The sequence below is a fragment of the Bombina bombina genome, chromosome 2 (genome assembly GCF_027579735.1).
Source record: "Bombina bombina isolate aBomBom1 chromosome 2, aBomBom1.pri, whole genome shotgun sequence".
Taxonomy (NCBI): domain Eukaryota; kingdom Metazoa; phylum Chordata; class Amphibia; order Anura; family Bombinatoridae; genus Bombina; species Bombina bombina.
The window spans coordinates 108333600-108355751 of NC_069500.1; the positions used below are offsets into that span (position 1 = coordinate 108333600).

The 22152-nt window shown below is 39.5% G+C and overlaps 1 protein-coding gene across 1 annotated transcript in view; it reads right to left on the minus strand.

Annotated features, from left to right (window-relative positions):
- Positions 1-22152, minus strand: part of CPLANE1 (ciliogenesis and planar polarity effector complex subunit 1) — a 319607-nt gene that overhangs the window by 262600 nt on the left and 34855 nt on the right. The window contains exons 14-18 of the mRNA XM_053699673.1: positions 21345-21553; positions 18309-18389; positions 16262-16426; positions 221-280; positions 1-90 (exon numbers count right to left, since the gene is read on the minus strand). The exon at positions 1-90 is cut by the window's left edge and continues 78 nt beyond it. Coding sequence (XP_053555648.1) covers positions 1-90; positions 221-280; positions 16262-16426; positions 18309-18389; positions 21345-21553 — 605 coding nt within the window. The remainder of the gene's footprint in view (positions 91-220; positions 281-16261; positions 16427-18308; positions 18390-21344; positions 21554-22152) is intronic.

The window sequence follows — 22152 nt, forward strand, 5'->3', positions numbered from 1 at the left end:
CAGCCATGAATCTGCCCATGGATTTAATGACAGCCAATAGAGCTTCATGATGAACATCTTTTAACTGCAAATGATCAGATTCTGAGCTTCCTGGGGGGGGAAAATAAAATAATATTTTTGATTATGCATAAACACAAATAACACAAATCTATTATTATTAGTCAGTGTAAAAACACTGCTATGTGGTTTAGAGAAAGGTACACAGCAATTTTAAACTGACTGAGCATTTGAACAGAACCATCAGAGGAAGTAAACCCCCTAGTTGTTGGGAATTCTAAATCTGAGGAAATAGAGAAAAATCTATATTAATAATTCTATGACAAAGTGAACCAGTATTCTTGAATGTAAAGTGTAGGTTTGCTAGAAGGTATTTTTAAACACATAGCTAGGAAATCCGTTGGCAGCCTGATCCATAACGTAGGCCGTAATGTGTTTAGGCAAATCCAACAAGGTTTGTAAATTTAGGATTATCTAAAGCTCCCCCATGAGTTGAGAGATCAGCAGCATGAGGAGAAACATCCACATTGGTATGAGAGGTCTCCACAAATGGCAGCATTGTTAAAACGCATCACAATGCCGCCTGGAGGAAGACTTCTGGCCACCTGGAGTACCTCTTCTGCCCGGATAGGATGAAGACTTCGGACTGTCTGGAGAACCACTTCTGCCCGGTTGGGTGAAGACGTCTCAAGGTAGGGTGATCTTCAAGGGGGTAGTGTTAGGTTTTATTAAGGGGGGGATTGGGTGGGTTTTAGAGTAGGGTTGGGTGTGTGGGTTGTAATGTTGGGGGGGGGTATTGTATTTTTTTTTACAGGTAAAAGAGCTAATTACAGGGGCGGAGCTAACCGTCAAAGCGGCTAGAAGCACTTTATAGGAGCTCCGGTCTATAACTTTGATTATTGGGGTTTTTATAGCTGAAATTTCAGTATATTTTTTTATTTTTTTTCCCACTCAGACTCCTGACTGACTAAGGACACATACTGTGGACTCTGCCGAAGATAAACTTTAGAGTTTTTTTTACTTGGGCGGTTAAAGTGTATTGATTGAGAGGCAGCTGTAACTAGCATGGAGGATACTAATTTTATTGAAAATAACTTTTCCCGGCTTTCTCCCCTACCGTCAGTGAGTATGAGGACAATCGAAGATAGACTTTGCGACATAGTGAGAGATCACTTGTTTGGTCTACGGACCTTACTCATAGAGTGGTATAAAGAATACAACATGCGTCATGCTTCTCAAGATGGCGTAGGGACACGGATGGAAAATATTACCCCTATGGAACAGGGCATTGGGATTGCCAGCAATGAGATCTGGACGGAAGGCACCAAGAATGCTAATAGCAGTAACGTACTGGATATACAGGTTCCTAGAGAGCATTGGCAGCCCAGACAGACCTACTATCTGAAACTTTCTCCACCAGACGTCACAAAAGTTCCCAGCCTCATATCCCAAACAGACAAAGTGAAGCTAGATGGTGATACTGAGACAGCTTCTAAGGGAGCCTTTATTCCTATCTACCCATCCAGTGCAGCAGCGGTGAGCAAGAAGGGAGATTGTGACACTGTACATGTGGTTGTGGAAAGGCTGGGCACAGCGATGGAATGGAGAGACCGTTCCAGAGTCCCGGGGTGGTTCTATTTTCAAATTGTGAAGCCATCCCATCTCAGTATCTTTTTAGACTCACGCGACAATAGCAAGCTTCCTCCACCTGTTCATACCTACAAACTACTGCTGGTAGCCGAGGCCTCACTGCACTGGAGTATGCAGCGACAAGCGGTGATCAACGAAGGAAGGGTTATTCATGTGCAGCCTGACCCTCAATTGTTGGTCTGTCAGAAATCTCTGACTTGCAGTAAGCTGAAGTCGGGAATGGGGTAACCTGTTAACTAGCCCTTATAAAAACGATCAAGCCTTGATACAGGACGGTATTAACGTTACCAATGTGCCGCTTTTGCTGGACATTGAACATTTTGTTGTATGCCTTTTTCACTCGTTTAGCCATGTGTGTGAGTTATTGTTTTCTGTTCTTATTTTTCATATACACCATAAGCCCACCAGATAGCATGTGTAGCTATTTGTTTACATATATATCACTTATTTTTGTACCCTTCCTGGGAAGTTATTGTAGTATTATTATATAGGTGTGTAACTTAATGTTCGAGCTACTGCTGGGTCAGAGACTTTTCAATATTAGTTTCTTTGTTTTGCTGGGTTGCCTGCGGCCGGGGTGACCTAGTAACGATAACACACATGTACTGTTATAGTTGTACTGTAAGACATACTATATATGCAACTCCACTAAAGTCTCCTAGACCACTTACATGAAGGTAAATAATAGTAGTATAGAGAGAGTTTTATCTATCTAAGTATTAACATAGTTATGGCTTCCCCAGTTGGGAAAGTATATATAGTTTATTCTTTGCTACCATATAAGGCTACTCTAATGTCATATATATCTTTGTAATAAGGTATATTTCACTTTCTGTTTCCTATGTGCATGGACAGGCCATATTTAATTTAAATGCAGATAGAGGTATGAGCTGTGAACACCACACTTCTTACTACTGATAATCCTTGTCCCATATGACTTGCTGTGCTCCCAAAATCTTAGCTCTATCTTACTCTGCTGAAAATTTGTTCTGTTTTGTTGGCTCCATTTTTTTTTTATCTCACACTATACTAGTTCTGTTCATAAGTATATACAGATAGCGTCCCCAACATAGTTTTACTAAGGTCTCTGAACGGCTGTTATCTAATTACATATAACTCAATTAAGATTAGAGAAAAATATAATACATTAGCCTCCACAAAGTTTCAATATTTTTACCCTCCCCTGATTATAGCTCCCTTAAAGTTAGCTCTGCCCCCCCCTAAATTCTTGTTTATTTGATAAACAAAGGAACACAGATTCCAACGAACCTTTCCCTTTAATTTTCAATCATATGTTTTACTCTTAAGAAGCAAGTATCTATATGGATTAATATAGGTGGAAAGAGATTTTACTACACGTGAATACTTCAACGACCAACTTGGTTATTTTATTTCAGTTGATGATAGTGTAGAAATATTATGAGACAATATGAAGGTTCATACTCCAGATTAATATGCTGTCATAGTTTATATCCTGTATTCACCATGCAGGATAGTACTTTGGCCTATTACAAGCTATGAACCAGAGACAGCTGTTCTTCTATATACTCTTAGACCATCAAACTCTTTTTCTCTTTTTTTCACATTTATATGTTTTTAAGCTTCGTTACCATAATTTTACCCTTCCCTTTTATTTGATGGTTATACATGTTTTATAAGCTCTATGTGTCATCGCTATAATTATGTTTCAATAGCACTCAAAAGGTCCAAAAGGGTCCTTATATTTAAGTAACCTCCCTTTTATTTTGTATTATAGATGTGTTAGAGGTCCACATGTGGCCTTGCTTATGTCATATTCCTGTAGCTTTAAGAACTAAGACCAACCCACTCCTTCACCTCCCTTTAAAGGTGTGATCAGTACACCTGTGCTTTGCTTGATAATTGAAGTTTGTAGTTCCCACTCTGCTTCAAGCTCTAAAGCTAAAATCTACAGATCCTGCTTTTGTACCTGTTAAAGGAAATCCTTGTTGTCATTTCTCCAGCTTCTAAACCTAAGAAGTATTTCCTGCCGCTTTACATTTCAGGAAACAGACTTTGGCAGCAACTCTTGCAAGTCTGTGTTAACTCTGCAGTCTGATTTTCCAGCCAGCTCCGTTACTGAGTGTTTACCTCTACCAGGAAATAAGAACAGCTTCCCTGCGGTGATCCATTTTGACTCAGTGCCAACTTCGCTCTCTGCAGTTCTAAACTCACTCGCAAGTATCATTAATTTTATATACAATTGTCTCTAGCTGTATATTTTCTTATCCAAAGATCTGCTGGCATACAAACTGTTAAAGTGCACACAACTGGTTAAATCTGGCTCTCTCCTTCTCTCTGTATCACACACTCTGCCTGCTGTAACCTGATACCTCTTGATATATGGACATTGCAGACTGCAAATCAGTTTCTCACTTCTTAGCTTAACTAAAAAGAGACTTTGCTATAAAATTCTGCTTTTCTCAGACAAGTACCAATAAGCTGCTTGTTTGCTGCAGTCTATCTTTAAAGAACACAACTCTTTTCAAGTGTGTAAAATATACAAAGGCTTCATTTCATCTGTTTTATTCACTTTATTTTGATTTTGTAAAGTGTTATAAAAAGAACTTGTACTAAGTAAACCAGCTATCTCCCTTGGTAATAACCTTTTGTATAAGCCTGTTTTACTTAAGGTTCTCTGGGAATAGCTACATTATACAAGCTTATAACAGAATTATCAAGCCATAAAGAAATGTACTAACATATATACATTATAGTTTAAAGCTTGTATAAAAAAAAAAAAAAAAAAAAAAAAAAAAAATCATGGATCCTGCCTCAATGGCAATTGAAATAGCTTCCTTAAACCAGAAAGTTGAAATTTTAGCACAAGGTTTGACTGAAGTTAAAAATGAAAACCACACCCTGAAGAGGTTAATGAATGATTTCTTTTCAAGGAAAGAGGCTGATCACCCTGAACCACAGGTTAACCCTCCACATATTTTTTCTGGTGAAAGAACACGCTTTCGTGAATTCAGAAATGCATGCATGCTGATGTTTTCCATGAAGCCCAGGACATATTATACTGACAAGATCAAGGTTTGTACTACCATCTCTTATCTAACTGGAGATCCCCGTTCGTGGGCTGATAAGTTTTATGAAACTGATAATCCTATTTTGAATTCTATCAGTGAATTTTTTAAGGAGATGGCTGTCTTATATGAGGATTGCAACACCCAGTTAACCGCAGAAACAAATTTGCGCACCCTGAAGCAAGGCAAACGTCCAGTTGAGGACTATGTGGCAGATTTTCAGCTCTGGGCTACAGATTCACAGTGGAATACTGTAAGTCTAAAAAACCAATTTCGTTTAGGTCTCTCTGAACATCTTAAGGATGAGATCTCTCGCATTGAACCTCCAGACACCATGGAATCCCTCATAAAGATATGCATAGCCATGGACAGACGATACAGAGAGAGGAGAGCTGAAAAACAACACCCTGAGACTTACCTCAAAAGGTTTACACCCTCTCATTCTGAAAAGACCTCCACAGCCCCTGTGCCCATGGAAATTGGGGCCATCCGTGGACCATTATCCCAAGAAGAGAAACAGAGAAGGAGGATATCAAACCTCTGTATGTACTGTGGGAATAAAGAACACAGTGTCTCTTCCTGCCCTATTCTGAACCGGCAAAAAAGGGGTAAGATTCTTATAGTTAACCCAAATACTGATAACATTCATGAATCACAATTAACTTTCACATTGTCTTTACAGTGGGGCCAGCATCTTCTCAAGACTGAGGCGCTGATTGATTCTGGAGCTTATGGAAGCTTCATTGACAAAACCCTTGTAGATACTAATAAAATACCTTGTGTGCAAAAGCAAACCCCTATCTATGTGAAGGTTATTGATGGCTCTACTTATTTAAAAGGCCCAATCACACACCATACTGTTCCTTTACTTGTCTCTTGTAACATGGGTCATACAGAATACATTACGTTTGATATCATTCCTAGCTCACTACACCCCTTAATATTGGGTTATCCTTGGTTAAGAAAACATAACCCTCAAATAGACTGGAGCAGTAACACAGTAACTTTCTCTTCCCCATACTGTTCTGCTACCTGTTTTCCCTGTGTGGAAATCAAAACTCTACACCCTCATATACCATTGCAGTATTCAGACTTTTCAGATGTATTTGACCTTAAGGAAGCCGAAAATCTACCTCCACACAGACCTTATGATTGCCCCATTGATACTAAACCTGGGTCTATCATACCGTTCGGCCGAATTTTTCCACTCTCTCAAAAAGAATTAAAATTTCTCAGAGAGTACCTACACGATAATCTAAGGAAAGGTTTTATTTCTACCTCAACCTCTCCTGCAGCAGCGGGCATATTCTTTGTCACAAATAAAGATGGGACCTTACGCCCAATCATTGACTACAGAGCATTAAACTCTATTACGATTAAAAATAGGTATCCACTTCCTTTAATACCTGAATTACTTGAACGGTTAACAGATGCAACCATTTTTACCAAACTAGATTTGAAGGGAGCATACAATTTAATCAGGATAAAAAGCGGTGACGAATGGAAAACAGCATTTAGAACCCGTTATGGTCTCTTTCAATATAATGTTATGCCATTCGGCTTAACTAATGCTCCGGCCACATTTCAATTTTTCATAAACGATATTTTCAAAGACTTAATGGATGTGTGTGTTGTAATATATCTAGACGATATTTTGATATACTCCAAAAATCTAACTGATCATGTAAAACATGTAAGATGGGTTTTGTCTAGATTAAGAGAACATCAGCTATACGCCAAGGCTGAGAAAACAGAATTTATGTTTACCTGATAAATTACTTTCTCCAACGGTGTGTCCGGTCCACGGCGTCATCCTTACTTGTGGGATATTCTCTTCCCCAACAGGAAATGGCAAAGAGCCCAGCAAAGCTGGTCACATGATCCCTCCTAGGCTCCGCCTTCCCCAGTCATTCGACCGACGTAAAGGAGGAATATTTGCATAGGAGAAATCATATGATACCATGGTGACTGTAGTTAGAGAAAATAAATCATCAGACCTGATTAAAAAACCAGGGCGGGCCGTGGACCGGACACACCGTTGGAGAAAGTAATTTATCAGGTAAACATAAATTCTGTTTTCTCCAACATAGGTGTGTCCGGTCCACGGCGTCATCCTTACTTGTGGGAACCAATACCAAAGCTTTAGGACACGGATGATGGGGGGGAGCAAATCAGGTCACCTAGATGGAAGGGACCACGGTTTGCAAAACCTTTCTCCCAAAAATAGCCTCAGAAGAAGCAAAAGTATCAAATTTGTAAAATTTGGTAAAAGTGTGCAGTGAAGACCAAGTCGCTGCCTTACATATCTGATCAACAGAAGCCTCGTTCTTGAAGGCCCATGTGGAAGCCACAGCCCTAGTGGAATGAGCTGTGATTCTTTCAGGAGGCTGCCGTCCGGCAGTCTCATAAGCCAATCTGATGATGCTTTTAAGCCAAAAAGAGAGAGAGGTAGAAGTTGCTTTTTGACCTCTCCTTTTACCAGAATAAACAACAAACAAGGAAGATGTTTGTCTGAAATCCTTTGTAGCCTCTAAATAGAATTTTAGAGCACGAACTACATCCAAATTGTGCAACAAACGTTCCTTCTTTGAAACTGGATTCGGACACAAAGAAGGCACAATCTCCTGGTTAATATTTTTGTTAGAAACAACTTTCGGAAGAAAACCAGGTTTAGTACGCAAAACCACCTTATCTGCATGGAACACCAGATAAGGAGGAGAACACTGCAGAGCAGATAACTCTGAAACTCTTCTAGCAGAAGAAATTGCAACCAAAAACAAAACTTTCCAAGATAATAACTTAATATCTACGGAATGTAAGGGTTCAAACGGAACCCCTTGAAGAACTGAAAGAACTAAATTGAGACTCCAAGGAGGAGTCAAAGGTTTGTAAACAGGCTTGATTCTAACCAGAGCCTGAACAAAAGCCTGAACATCTGGCACAGCCGCCAGCTTCTTGTGAAGTAAAACAGATAAAGCAGAAATCTGTCCCTTCAAAGAACTTGCAGATAATCCTTTCTCCAAACCCTCTTGTAGAAAGGATAGAATCTTAGGAATTTTTATCTTGTTCCATGGGAATACTTTCGATTCGCACCAACAGATATATTTCTTCCATACTTTATGGTAAATTTTTCTAGTTACAGGCTTTCTAGCCTGAATAAGAGTATCAATGACAGAATCTGAGAACCCACGCTTTGATAAAATCAAGCGTTCAATCTCCAAGCAGTCAGTTGGAGTGATGCCAGATTCGGATGTTCGAACGGACCTTGAACAAGAAGGTCCCGTCTCAAAGGTAGCTTCCATGGTGGAACCGATGACATATTCACCAGGTCTGCATACCAAGTTCTGCGTGGCCACGCAGGAGCTATCAAGATCACCGAAGCCCTCTCCGGATTGATCCTGGCTAACAGCCTGGGAATGAGAGGAAACGGTGGGAACACATAAGCTAGGTTGAAGGTCCAGGGCGCTACTAGTGCATCTACTAGAGTCGCCTTGGGATCCCTGGATCTGGACCCGTAGCAAGGAACCTTGAAGTTCTGACGAGACGCCATCAGATCCATGTCTGGAATGCCCCATAATTGAGTTATTTGGGCAAAGATTTCCGGATGGAGTTCCCACTCCCCCGGATGAAATGTCTGACTACTCAGAAAATCCGCTTCCCAATTTTCCACTCCTGGGATGTGGATTGCAGACAAGTGGCAGGAGTGAAGCTCCGCCCATTGAATTACTTTGGTCACTTCTTCCATCGCCAGGGAACTCCTTGTTCCCCCCTGATGGTTGATATATGCAACAGTCGTCATGTTGTCTGATTGAAACCTTATGAATTTGGCCTTTGCTAGTTGAGGCCAAGCCTTGAGAGCATTGAATATCGCTCTCAGTTCCAGAATGTTTATCGGGAGAAGAGATTCTTCCCGAGACCATAGACCCTGAGCCTTCAGGTGTTTCCAGACCGCGCCCCAGCCCACCAGGCTGGCGTCGGTCGTTACAATGACCCACTCTGGTCTTCTGAAGCTCATCCCTTGGGACAGGTTGTCCAGGGTCAGCCACCAACGGAGTGAATCTCTGGTCCTCTGATCTACTTGGATCGTCGGGGACAAATCTGTATAATCCCCATTCCACTGTCTGAGCATGCACAGTTGTAATGGTCTTAGATGAATTCGCGCAAAAGGAACTATGTCCATTGCCGCAACCATCAAACCTATTACTTCCATGCACTGCGCTATGGAAGGAAGAAGAACAGAATGAAGTACTTGACAAGAGCTTAGAAGTTTTGATTTTCTGGCTTCTGTCAGAAAAATCTTCATTTCCAAGGAGTCTATTATTGTTCCCAAGAAGGGAACTCTTGTTGACGGGAATAGAGAACTTTTTTCTACGTTCACTTTCCACCCGTGAGATCTGAGAAAGGCTAGGACAATGTCCGTATGAGCCGCAGAGACGACGCTTGAATCAGTATGTCGTCCAAGTAGGGTACTACTGCAATGCCCCTTGGCCTTAGCACCGCTAGAAGGGACCCTAGTACCTTTGTGAAAATTCTTGGAGCAGTGGCTAGTCCGAATGGAAGTGCCACAAACTGGTAATGCTTGTCCAGAAAGGCGAATCTTAGGAACCGATGATGTTCCTTGTGGATAGGAATATGTAGATACGCATCCTTTAAATCCACCGTGGTCATGAATTGACCTTCCTGGATGGTAGGAAGAATTGTCCGAATGGTCTCCATCTTGAACGATGGGACCTTGAGAAATTTGTTTAGGATCTTGAGATCCAAAATTGGCCTGAATGTTCCCTCTTTTTTGGGAACTATGAACAGATTGGAGTAAAACCCCATCCCTTGTTCTCCTAATGGAACAGGATGAATCACTCCCATTCTTAACAGGTCTTCTACACAATGTAAGAATGCCTGTCTTTTTATTTGGTCTGAAGACAATTGAGACCTGTGGAACCTTCCCCTTGGGGGTAGTTCCTTGAATTCCAGGAGATAACCTTGAGAAACTATTTCTAGCGCCCAAGGATCCTGAACATCTCTTGCCCAAGCCTGAGCGAAGAGAGTCTGCCCCCCACCAGATCCGGTCCCGGATCGGGGGCCAGCATTTCATGCTGTCTTGGTAGCGGTAGCGGGCTTCTTGGCCTGCTTACCTTTGTTCCAGCCTTGCATCGGTCTCCAGGCTGGCTTGGTTTGAGAAGAATTACCCTCTAGCTTAGAGGATGTAGAATTTGAGGCTGGTCCGTTTCTGCGAAAGGGACGAAAATTTGTTTTATTTTTAGCCTTAAAAGACCTATCCTGAGGAAGGGCGTGGCCCTTTCCCCAAAGTGATGTCTGAAATAATCTCTTTCAAGTCAGGGCCAAACAGCGTTTTCCCCTTGAAAGGGATGTTAAGCAATCTGTTCTTGGAGGACACATCCGCTGACCAAGACTTCAGCCAAAGCGCTCTGCGCGCCACAATAGCAAAACCTGAATTTTTCGCCGCTAATCTAGCTAATTGCAAAGTGGCGTCTAAGGTAAAAGAGTTAGCCAACTTAAGTGCTTGAACTCTGTTCATAACCTCCTCATAAGAGGATGCTTGATTGAGCGACTTTTCTAGTTCCTCGAACCAGAAACACGCTGCTGTAGTGACAGGAACAATGCATGAAATTGGTTGTAGAAGGTAACCTTGCTGAACAAACATCTTTTTAAGCAAACCCTCTAATTTTTTATCCATAGGATCTTTGAAAGCACAACTATCTTCTATAGGGATAGTGGTGCGTTTGTTTAGAGTAGAAACCGCCCCCTCGACCTTGGGGACTGTCTGCCATAAGTCCTTCCTGGGGTCGACCATAGGAAATAATTTCTTAAATATAGGGGGAGGGACAAAAGGTATGCCGGGCCTTTCCCATTCTTTATTTACAATGTCCGCCACCCGCTTGGGTATAGGAAAAGCTTCGGGGGGCACCGGGACCTCTAGGAACCTGTCCATCTTACATAATTTCTCTGGAATGACCAAATTGTCACAATCATCCAGAGTAGATAACACCTCCTTAAGCAGAGCGCGGAGATGTTCCAATTTAAATTTAAATGTAATAACGTCAGGTTCAGCTTGTTGAGAAATTTTTCCTGAATCTGAAATTTCTCCCTCAGACAAAACCTCCCTAGCCCCTTCAGACTGGTGTAAGGGCATGTCAGAACCATTATCATCAGCGTCCTCATGCTCTTCAGTATCTAAAACAGAGCAGTCGCGCTTTCGCTGATAAGTGGGCATTTTGGCTAAAATGTTTTTAATAGAATTATCCATTACAGCCGTTAATTGTTGCATAGTAAGGAGGATTGGCGCACTAGATGCACTAGGGACCTCCTGAGTGGGCAAGACTGGTGTAGACATAGAAGGAGATGATGCAGTACCATGCTTACTCCCCTCACTTAAGGAATCATTTTGGGCAACAATATTATCAGTGGCATCATTGTCCCTACTTTGTTTGTCACATTCATCACATATATTTAAATGGAGAGGAACCTTGGCTTCCGAACATACAGAACATCGTCTATCTGATAGTTCAGACATGTTAATAGGCATAAACTTGATAACAAAACACAAAAAACGTTTTAAAATAAAACCGTTACTGTCTCTTTAAATTTTAAACTGAACACACTTTTTTACTGAATATACGCAAAAGTATGAAGGAAATGTTCAAAATTCACCAAAATTTCACCACAGTGTCATAAAGCCTTAAAAGTATTGCACACCAAATTTGAAAGCTTTAACTCTTAAAATAACGGAACCGGAGCCGTTTTTACATTTAACCCCTATACAGTCCCTGGTATCTGCTTTGCTGAGACCCAACCAAGCCCAGAGGGGAATACGATACCAAATGACGCCTTCACTAAGCTTTTTCAGTGGATCTGAGCTCCTCACACATGCATCTGCATGCCTTGCTTCTCAAAAACAACTGCGCATTAGTGGCGCGAAAATGAGGCTCTGCCTATGACTAGAAAAGGCCCCCAGTGAAAAAGGTGTCCAATACAGTGCCTGCCGTTTTTTTAACAAAATTCCCAAGATTAAAATAACTCTCCAAAGTTATAAACCATTTAATATGCTTATAAAGTAATCGTTTTGGCCCAGAAAAATGTCTACCAGTCTTTAAAGCCCTTGTGAAGCCCTTTTATTCTTATATTGAAAATTAAGAAAATGGCTTACCGGATCCCATAGGGAAAATGACAGCTTCCAGCATTACCAAGTCTTGTTAGAAATGTGTCATACCTCAAGCAGCCAAAGTCTGCTCACTGTTTCCCCCAACTGAAGTTAATTCCTCTCAACAGTCCTGTGTGGAAACAGCCATCGATTTTAGTAACGGTTGCTAAAATCATTTTCCTCTTACAAACAGAAATCTTCATCTCTTTTCTGTTTCAGAGTAAATAGTACATACCAGCACTATTTTAAAATAACAAACTCTTGATAGAAGAATAAAAACTACATTTAAACACCAAAAAACTCTGAGCCATCTCCGTGGAGATGTTGCCTGTGCAACGGCAAAGAGAATGACTGGGGAAGGCGGAGCCTAGGAGGGATCATGTGACCAGCTTTGCTGGGCTCTTTGCCATTTCCTGTTGGGGAAGAGAATATCCCACAAGTAAGGATGACGCCGTGGACCGGACACACCTATGTTGGAGAAATGTGTATTCCATGTAAAGACAATAACATTTTTGGGTTACATAATTTCCCCTAACGGTGTAAACATGGATCCAGAGAAGGTTACATCCATACTCAAATGGCCTGTACCTACCTCTGTGAAATCACTTCAGAGGTTTCTAGGCTTCTCTAATTTTTATAGGAGATTCATCAAAGGATTTTCATCCATTGTCCAACCTCTAACTAAGTTAACCGGTAAGAATCGACTCGTTTGGACTGTAGAAGCCCAACAAGCTTTTGAGCATTTAAAAGAATGTTTTACTTCAGCTCCTATCCTACAGCTTCCTAATCCAGAATTTCAATTTGTGTTAGAGGTTGATGCTTCTACTGTTGGTATTGGTGCTATTCTCTCCCAACAACAAACCGATACTTCAGTCCTACATCCTGTAGCTTTTTACTCTCGACTCCTGTCTATAGCTGAAAGGAATTACTCCGTGGGGGACCTGGAACTTCTAGCTATCAAATGTGCCCTGGAACACTGGAGACACCTACTGGAAGGGACACTCAAACCTTTTACAGTTCTTACAGATCATAAGAATTTACAATATCTTAGAAAAAACAAGACCTTGTCATCAAGACAAGTCCGATGGTCTTTATTCCTGGACCGATTTAACTTTCAGATCACATATAGACCAGGTTCAAGGAACATCCAAGCTGATGCTCTTTCCCGTTCTTTCATTAAACATAATGAAAAGGAAGAACAACAAACAGTTATACCGTCGACCAAGTTTATAGCTGTAACTTCTAGCCTACAAAAAGACATTTCATTAGCTTTACTAAAAGATTCTACCATTCCATCATGCTGCGTAAAGGACACCACTTCAGGTTTATACTTCTACAACAATTTGTTATACGTTCCTCCTTCTGTAAGAAAGGAGATCCTACATCTACATCATACGAACCCTATGTCCGGTCATCCTGGAATCACTAAAACCCAGGATTTATTAACAAGGAATTACTGGTGGCCTGGTTTAAGACAAGATGTAGTTACCTTTGTGTCAGATTGTCATGTATGTGCAGCTTGCAAAAAAGAACACCACAGACCTTTTGGTTTACTAAAACCATTACCTATACCTGAAGTCCCTTGGACCATGATTGGAATGGACTTCATAGTCGAATTACCACCATCTAATTCATTCACAACCATATTAGTGGTTATAGATCATCTAACTAAACTCTCTCATTTCATACCTCTTAAGAGAATTCCACGCTCTCACAACAGCTAAAACATTCTTTGATCACATCGTGAAACTCCATGGTTTACCGACCTCTATAGTCACTGATCGAGGGACTCAGTTTACATCCAGGTTTTGGAAGGCACTATGTAAATTGTTAAGAATCTCCTCAAGAATGACAACAGCATTTCATCCACAATCTAATGGCCTTACTGAAAGACTGAATCAGACTTTGGAGCAATACTTAAGGTGTTATATCTCACAGAACCAGGATGACTGGGTTGAATGGTTACCGCTTGCAGAGTTCGCATACAACAATTCCATCAACTCTTCTACTAAAGTTTCACCCTTCTTTGCCACTTATGGTTACCATCCAACCACTGTACCCAACTCCATCTCCACCTCGAAATCACCTTATGCTCTGGATTATGTCTCTAATTTGAAACAAACTATGACTTCCCTAAAGATTCACTTAGAGAAATCTAAATGTACCCAAAAGAGTTATTTTGATAAAAAAACATCTAACTCCACCTCAATACTCAGTTGGCGATAGAGTTTGGCTCTCAACAAAAAAACCTCAAATTAAAGGTACCAAGCAAAAAACTGGCTAACCAGTTCATAGGTCCGTTCAAGATAAAAAGAATGATCAACCCTAATGCAGCGATTCTTGATCTACCTGTATCTTACAGGATACACCCATCCTTCCATGTTTCTCTATTTAAACCCTATCAAGGATCTGATGTTTTTATTCCTCCAGTCATCAAGGACTCTCCTCAGCTGATAGAAGATCAAACGGAATTCGAAGTGGAATCAATTCTGGATTCGCGCCGCCGGGGTAGAACAATTGAGTATCTGGTACATTGGAAAGGGTATGGTCATGAGGAGGATTCTTGGATACCCCTTAGGGACTTACATGCTCCCCAATTGCTCACATCCTTCCATCGTCTACATCCTGACAAACCAGGTTTGGATCCGGGAAGGGGGCGCCCCTGAAAGGGGGGGATCTGTCATATTCCTGTAGCTTTAAGAACTAAGACCAACCCACTCCTTCACCTCCCTTTAAAGGTGTGATCAGTACACCTGTGCTTTGCTTGATAATTGAAGTTTGTAGTTCCCACTCTGCTTCAAGCTCTAAAGCTAAAATCTACAGATCCTGCTTTTGTACCTGTTAAAGGAAATCCTTGTTGTCATTTCTCCAGCTTCTAAACCTAAGAAGTATTTCCTGCCGCTTTACATTTCAGGAAACAGACTTTGGCAGCAACTCTTGCAAGTCTGTGTTAACTCTGCAGTCTGATTTTCCAGCCAGCTCCGTTACTGAGTGTTTACCTCTACCAGGAAATAAGAACAGCTTCCCTGCGGTGATCCATTTTGACTCAGTGCCAACTTCGCTCTCTGCAGTTCTAAACTCACTCGCAAGTATCATTAATTTTATATACAATTGTCTCTAGCTGTATATATTCTTATCCAAAGTTCTGCTGACATACAAACTGTTAAAGTGCACACAACTGGTTAAATCTGGCTCTCTCCTTCTCTCTGTATCACACACTCTGCCTGCTGTAACCTGATACCTCTTGATGTATGGACATTGCAGACTGCAAATCAGTTTCTCACTTCTTAGCTTAACTAAAAAGAGACTTTGCTATAAAATTCTGCTTTTCTCAGACAAGTACCAATAAGCTGCTTGTTTGCTGCAGTCTATCTTTAAAGAACACAACTCTTTTCAAGTGTGTAAAATATACAAAGGCTTCATTTCATCTGTTTTATTCACTTTATTTTGATTTTGTAAAGTGTTATAAAAAGAACTTGTACTAAGTAAACCAGCTATCTCCCTTGGTAATAACCTTTTGTATAAGCCTGTTTTACTTAAGGTTCTCTGGGAATAGCTACATTATACAAGCTTATAACAGCTTATGATGTGGAGGTAAAAAACTGAGGATTTGCATTTGATATTTCTTCCTTTTATTCTAGTCTACAAATATCACTTAGATAGATGGTGCAATATTGTATTTTATTTTATATTAGATATATGTACGCATCTGCTAATGTCATTTCATTGTTATGGAACATACTGCCTGTTTATTCTAATTATTTCACAAAGAAATTTTGGTATGTCTAATTTTAATTCCTCAATAAAAATATTTAAAAAAAAAAAAAAAAATTATTCATCATGCTTTGAAATGACTATGGCAATACTGCCTTGCTGGTCTCCCACTAAAGGCCAGCTGTAATCTTCCAGGACCTGATCATCACTTCCCATATCATTACATTGTCACAGACATCTACAAGACTTTTCTCATACTACACCCATTCTATTTAGTTCATGCACTTGCTCTGCTGGTAAAGGTGCTGGAAAGGATGATGATAATAGCAATATTGATGATGAAGCATGACTTAAATGGACATTTTATTAATAATTACTTCAAAAGTAAAAAATTATCAATATAGACACGCTAAATAATAAACCAGTGGGAAAGCACAACTATGGTGTGCACTCCAGTATGTCAAATCAATCAAGGAGACTAAGTGTGCACTGCTGGACTGCTAAACCTTGCTCCAAAAAATACATAGAAAAGTTTCAAATAGATCTATATAGATGTTACTATGCAGCATCTATTTTAAAATAGATTTATATAAATATTATGTTTCGTCACTTACTGACAAAATAAACTATATACAGTAACAGCATACTACGTAGTATTACATCTTATTTCTGACTACAAATAATGACGACTCACCAGGAATGCCTTGCATTGTATCTGAGAGGAGGTTGGATCGCCTAAGCAGTTCCCTCACAAGCTGGTCACACATTCCCTGAGAATCATTTAAGTTATAGTTATACAGGTGACAATACAGCACAGCCAGGTAATACCGTGTTTGAAGCAAACTAGTTCTTCTTCCTCCTATGCGGGGATGCAAAAAATGTATACAAATAATTATAAACAGATCTATTTATATGACAGAGCTAAAAAAAGTGCAGATTTATGGACCTTTATACGAAAGTAATTATAAAAACAGATATTTGTTATGTTAATTAAAAAATTACAAATATTTTTACTTTCAATATTGCCAAACAGTGGCCTCACTCACAGAAACAATGAACATATCTATGGTATTTTACAGTGAGAAATAAACTGCAGCTTCATCTACAGATTGTTTTCAGAAAAGGGATATGAAGCCGTTTAAAATTGGGATACAAAATATGTCATTATAAATAGAAAAATCTATTATTTTGCTCCCTTTTTCTGTAACTTAAAGGGACACTAAACCCAATTTTTTTCTTTCATGATTCAGATAGAGCATGCAATTTTAAGCAACTTTCTAATTTACTCCTATTATTATTTTGTCTTCGTTCTCTTGCTTTCTTTATTTGAAAAAGAAGGCATCTAAGCTATTTTTTTGGTTCAGAACCATGGAAAGCACTTGTTTATTGGTGGGTGAATTTATCCACCAATCAGCAAGAACAACCCAGTTTGTTCACCAAAAATGGGCCGGCATCAAAACTTACATTCTTGCATTTCAAATAAAGATACCAAGAGAATGAAGACAATTTGATAATAGGAGTAAATTAGAAAGTTGCTTAAAATTGCATGATCTATCTGAATTACAAAAGAAAAAAATTGGGTTCAGTGTCCCTTTAAAATTTAACAAATTGATTGGATAGAGCATGACATTTTAAACAACTTTTATTATATTTCTATTATAATTATAGTTGAGCTCACGAGCGTGCACGTGCCTTTAGCCATCTGGCAGGCAGGGTTTCCAACAATGTTTATAGGAATGTTATACATAGCTACAAACACTGCTGCTATAGAATGCTAAAGACATGAGCACGCTCCTATCAGCCTACCTAGCTTAACAACAAAGCAAATTTGACAGTAAAAACTAATTGGAGAGTTAAATTAAATGTTCTATCTCAATCATTACAGTTTAAGTTTTTAAAGGGACATCAAACCCCAAATTTGTATTTCATGATTCAGATAGAGCGTGTCATTTTAAACAACTTTTTAATTTACTTCTATGATCAAATTGTCATTGTGCTCTTGGTATCTTTTGTTGAAAAGCAGGGATGTAAGCCCAGAAGCGTGCACATGCCTGGAGCACTATATGGCAGCAGTTTTGAAAGAATGTTATCCATATCCAAGAGCACTAGACGGCAGCACTATTTCCTGTCATGTAATGCTCCAGACACCTACCTAGGTATATCTTCAACAAAGAATATCTTGAGAACAAAGATATTGATTACAGAAATAAACTGGAATTTGTTACAAAATTGTATTGTCTATCTGAATCAAAAAATAATTTATTTTTATTTCATATCCCTTTAACATTATTGTCTCTTTAATTGTGAAAATTTTTGTTTTCCAATTGCGAGAACTGGAAGTGCAAACCTCAGAGTTCACAAGCCTAACCTGGCTACATTCTACACAACATTGACTGATCACTCCAGTAATTCATTTATAACCATTCCTAATTGGCCCTAGCTCAGGAGATGAGACAATAAAAAAAGGTAAAACAATGCAAAGGTTGCTAATAAAATGACTGTGGCTGCGTCTACTGCAATTACAATTGGCTCCCCAAAAATGTGTATGGGTGGTGGCAACTGAAAGCAATTTCAAAAGCCGTTAATGTATATAAAACGTTTTCCCCTTTCATTGGCATATTCCTTTATTACAAGGTGGTCCATACCCCTTTAAACAAAATGAATCAAACAGGTTAGCAAATATGTATAAACAAAAAATACATTCTGCCGCTTCCACTATTACAAAAAGTATCATCATTTACCTTTAGCGGTGCTTTCCATTAAGGCTTTTTTCCAGAACTCCATTGACTCCTTATATGATCCCAGCAGGAAAAATTCTTCTCCTTCGCAGTAAAAATAAGTGACAAAAATCGAGAATAAATCACTGCGTGCACTAACAATATATTTTTTTCTTCTTCTAGTTTCTAAATTGTACAAACAAGGATTAACAAGATTGTTTAATATCTAGGAGTTGACCCAAAAATTTAAAAGCCAGATATACACAATGTCCTTGTTATACTTACTGTTGTTACTAATGGTTTACTAATGGTTTATTATCAGGAAATACTAACAAAACTGATACAGAGGTCCTCTTTCCTGAGTTTTGAGCAAGCAAAGGGGAGTGGCCAATATGACCAGTAAATTCATACAATTCCACGGTTATAGATTGTAAAGCCTGGCGAAATGTATCCAATCTGATATACGGCAAACAATTCAGCAGTATGATAGACGGCAAACAATTCAGCAGTCTGATATACAGCAAACAATTCAGCAGTCTGATATACGGCAAACAATTCAGCAGTCTGATATACGGCAAACAATTCAGCAGTCTGATATACGGCAAACAATTCAGCAGTCTGATATACGGCAAACAATTCAGCAGTCTGATATACGGCAAACAATTCAGCAGTCTGATATACGGCAAACAATTCAGCAGTCTGATATACGGCAAGCAATTCAGCAGTCTGATATAAGGCAAGCAATTCAACAGTCTGATATACGGCAAACAATTCAGCAGTCTGATATACGGCAAACAATTCAGCAGTCTGATATACGGCAAACAATTCAGCAGTCTGATATACGGCAAACAATTCAGCAGTCTGATATACGGCAAACAATTCAGCAGTCTGATATACGGCAAACAATTCAGCAGTCTGATATACGGCAAACAATTCAGCAGTCTGATATACGGGCAAACAATTCAGCAGTCTGATATACGGCAAACAATTCAGCAGTCTGATATACGGCAAGCAATTCAGCAGTCTGATATAAGGCAAGCAATTCAGCAGTCTGATATACGGCAAACAATTCAGCAGTCTGATATACGGCAAACAATTCAGCAGTCTGATATACGGCAAACAATTCAGCAGTCTGATATACGGCAAACAATTCAGCAGTCTGATATACGGCAAACAATTCAGCAGTCTGATATACGGCAAACAATTCAGCAGTCTGATATACGGCAAACAATTCAGCAGTCTGATATACGGCAAACAATTCAGCAGTCTGATATACGGCAAACAATTCAGCAGTCTGATATACGGCAAACAATTCAGCAGTCTGATATACGGCAAACAATTCAGCAGTCTGATATACGGCAAACAATTCAGCAGTCTGATATACGGCAAACAATTCAGCAGTCTGATATACGGCAAACAATTCAGCAGTCTGATATACGGCAAACAATTCAGCAGTCTGATATACGGCAAACAATTCAGCAGTCTGATATACGGCAAACAATTCAGCAGTCTGATATACGGCAAACAATTCAGCAGTCTGATATACGGCAAACAATTCAGCAGTCTGATATACGGCAAACAATTCAGCAGTCTGATATACGGCAAACAATTCAGCAGTCTGATATACGGCAAACAATTCAGCAGTCTGATATACGGCAAACAATTCAGCAGTCTGATATACGGCAAACAATTCAGCAGTCTGATATACGGCAAACAATTCAGCAGTCTGATATACGGTAAACAATTCAGCAGCCGTGCACCAGGCGATCATCCCAAACTTCCCCCAGCCAGAGTGACAGGTGACAAAAGAAATCACAATACAAAAAAGAAGTCCGAAAAGCCTTGATATAGCAAAAGATAAAAAACAAACTTTATTGGAGTATAAAGTTAAAAGCACACAGGAAATAGTAAAAATAATCCATCGGCCGACCAAAAAATATAGTCTGACCGGTTTCGGTGTCAGAACACCGTACTCATAGACTTAGATACTCTACACCTGTGGCAAACTTAAAAACTATCTACCACACTCTGATAGGTTAAAACAGAAAAGGGGGGGGGTGAGGTCAGCCAAGGATTAACCCTTAATTGTTTAGTTAACAAAAATACACAATATAGCATGACAAGAATCACAACCAAAAAGTAGAAAGGGAGAGAGAGCCTCAAACAATGCATTTAAGGGGGTCACAAATCTCTATAGGGAATTAACAAGCTGAGTAAGACCTTGTCACATGAGATCTGCCTCATATAGAGGCCAGGGCATAAAATTGTGCAAAAAGGAGGTTGAGGGCAAAACTAATGACTTTTGTAGTTGTATTTACCCTGGAGCTAAAAGCCTTTAAAAAGGGTTAAAGGGATATATATATATTTTTTATGCTTCAGATAGAGCATATGATTTAAAACAATTTTCTTTTTTTATTTTTATTATCAAATTTACTTAATTGTTTGGTATCCTTTGTTGAAAGAGCAGCAATGCATTACTGGGATCTAGCTGAACACATAGGGGTCGATTTATCAAGCTACAGCGGAGAGGGGCATACATACGGTCCTCTGGCGGGCTGAATTCCGCTGCCGGAATTCAGCATTGCACAAGAACGCAATTTTGCACTCTTGTGCAATGCCTCCCCCTGCCCACGCACAGCTAATCACGCGTGCGCAGGAGCTGTCAATCTCTTCAGTCGTAAGAGACCGGGGAGATTGAAATTTGCCACCTAAGAGGAGGCGAGAGATTGTTAAATACGGACTACATGTTCTCTTGTAAGAACCTTTAGTCGTAGGGGGTCATAGGGGGTCGAAGGCTGGCGAAAGCCTTTGATAAATAGAGCCTCTAGAGTGAGCCCATGACAAGATGCATATATGTGTAGCCCCAATAAGGAGCAAGTTCCCAGACTCTATCTAGGTATTCTTTTTGACAAAGGATACCAAGAGAAATAAGCAAATTTTATAAATGAAGTAAATTGGAAAGTTGTTTAAAATGCTCTGTCTGAATCATGATATAAACATTTTGGCTTTACTATCCCTTTAATTAAATATTCTAGTTAGAGCTATTTTCTATACACGTACCATTCACAGGCATAAGATTCAGACTCTGTTCCAATTGCTCTCCTGCTGACTGAAGCTCTGCCTGAATATGATATAACAGTGATCTGATAGCTTGATCTTCATGGGAATTTTGTTGTGGCAGCAGTTTCCGATTTGAACAAATGTGCTGTCTCAGACGGGCCTGATACAAAAGTGTTTGATTGTATAGGAGGCGCCAAATGACAGCCAGTCTGCAATGCAACGAGATAGATGGTAAACACAAGTATAAAATATCACACAGAATCAGATCTAACAATAACAAATATTACACAGAATAAGATTTAACAATAACACTGCAACACTTGAAAGTGATCTATTCAAGTACTGGGTCACATGATGTGTTTGAATATGTTCTGTTCGCTAATGTGCTGAAATACAGATTGCCTGCACTCTTCCATATTAAAGTATAAGTAAAAAAATTGTGTAAGCTATGCTGGTGTTTGAACTATGACTATGTTTTTACATAACATGATACTACCCCATAATTAATCATAATTGGCAAATTAATATAAAATAAAAGTTTGGCTCACATTAGCTCAATTATTTTATACAAAAATCCATTAAAGCAACATATTTATTACAAGTACATTTTTCGTGTGTTGTGGTTGGGGATATACAGAAAATGTTGACAATGGTGGCTTTTGTGCAATACAGAGCGCCTCCAGCTGTCTGACCAGGTACGTTGTTTGAATGCAGATGCACAGGGCATGTACTGAAACGATTATAGATTTTACAAGATGCACTCTTACCAACACAAATGTACTGGAAAAAAATGCTCCTATTTAAAACT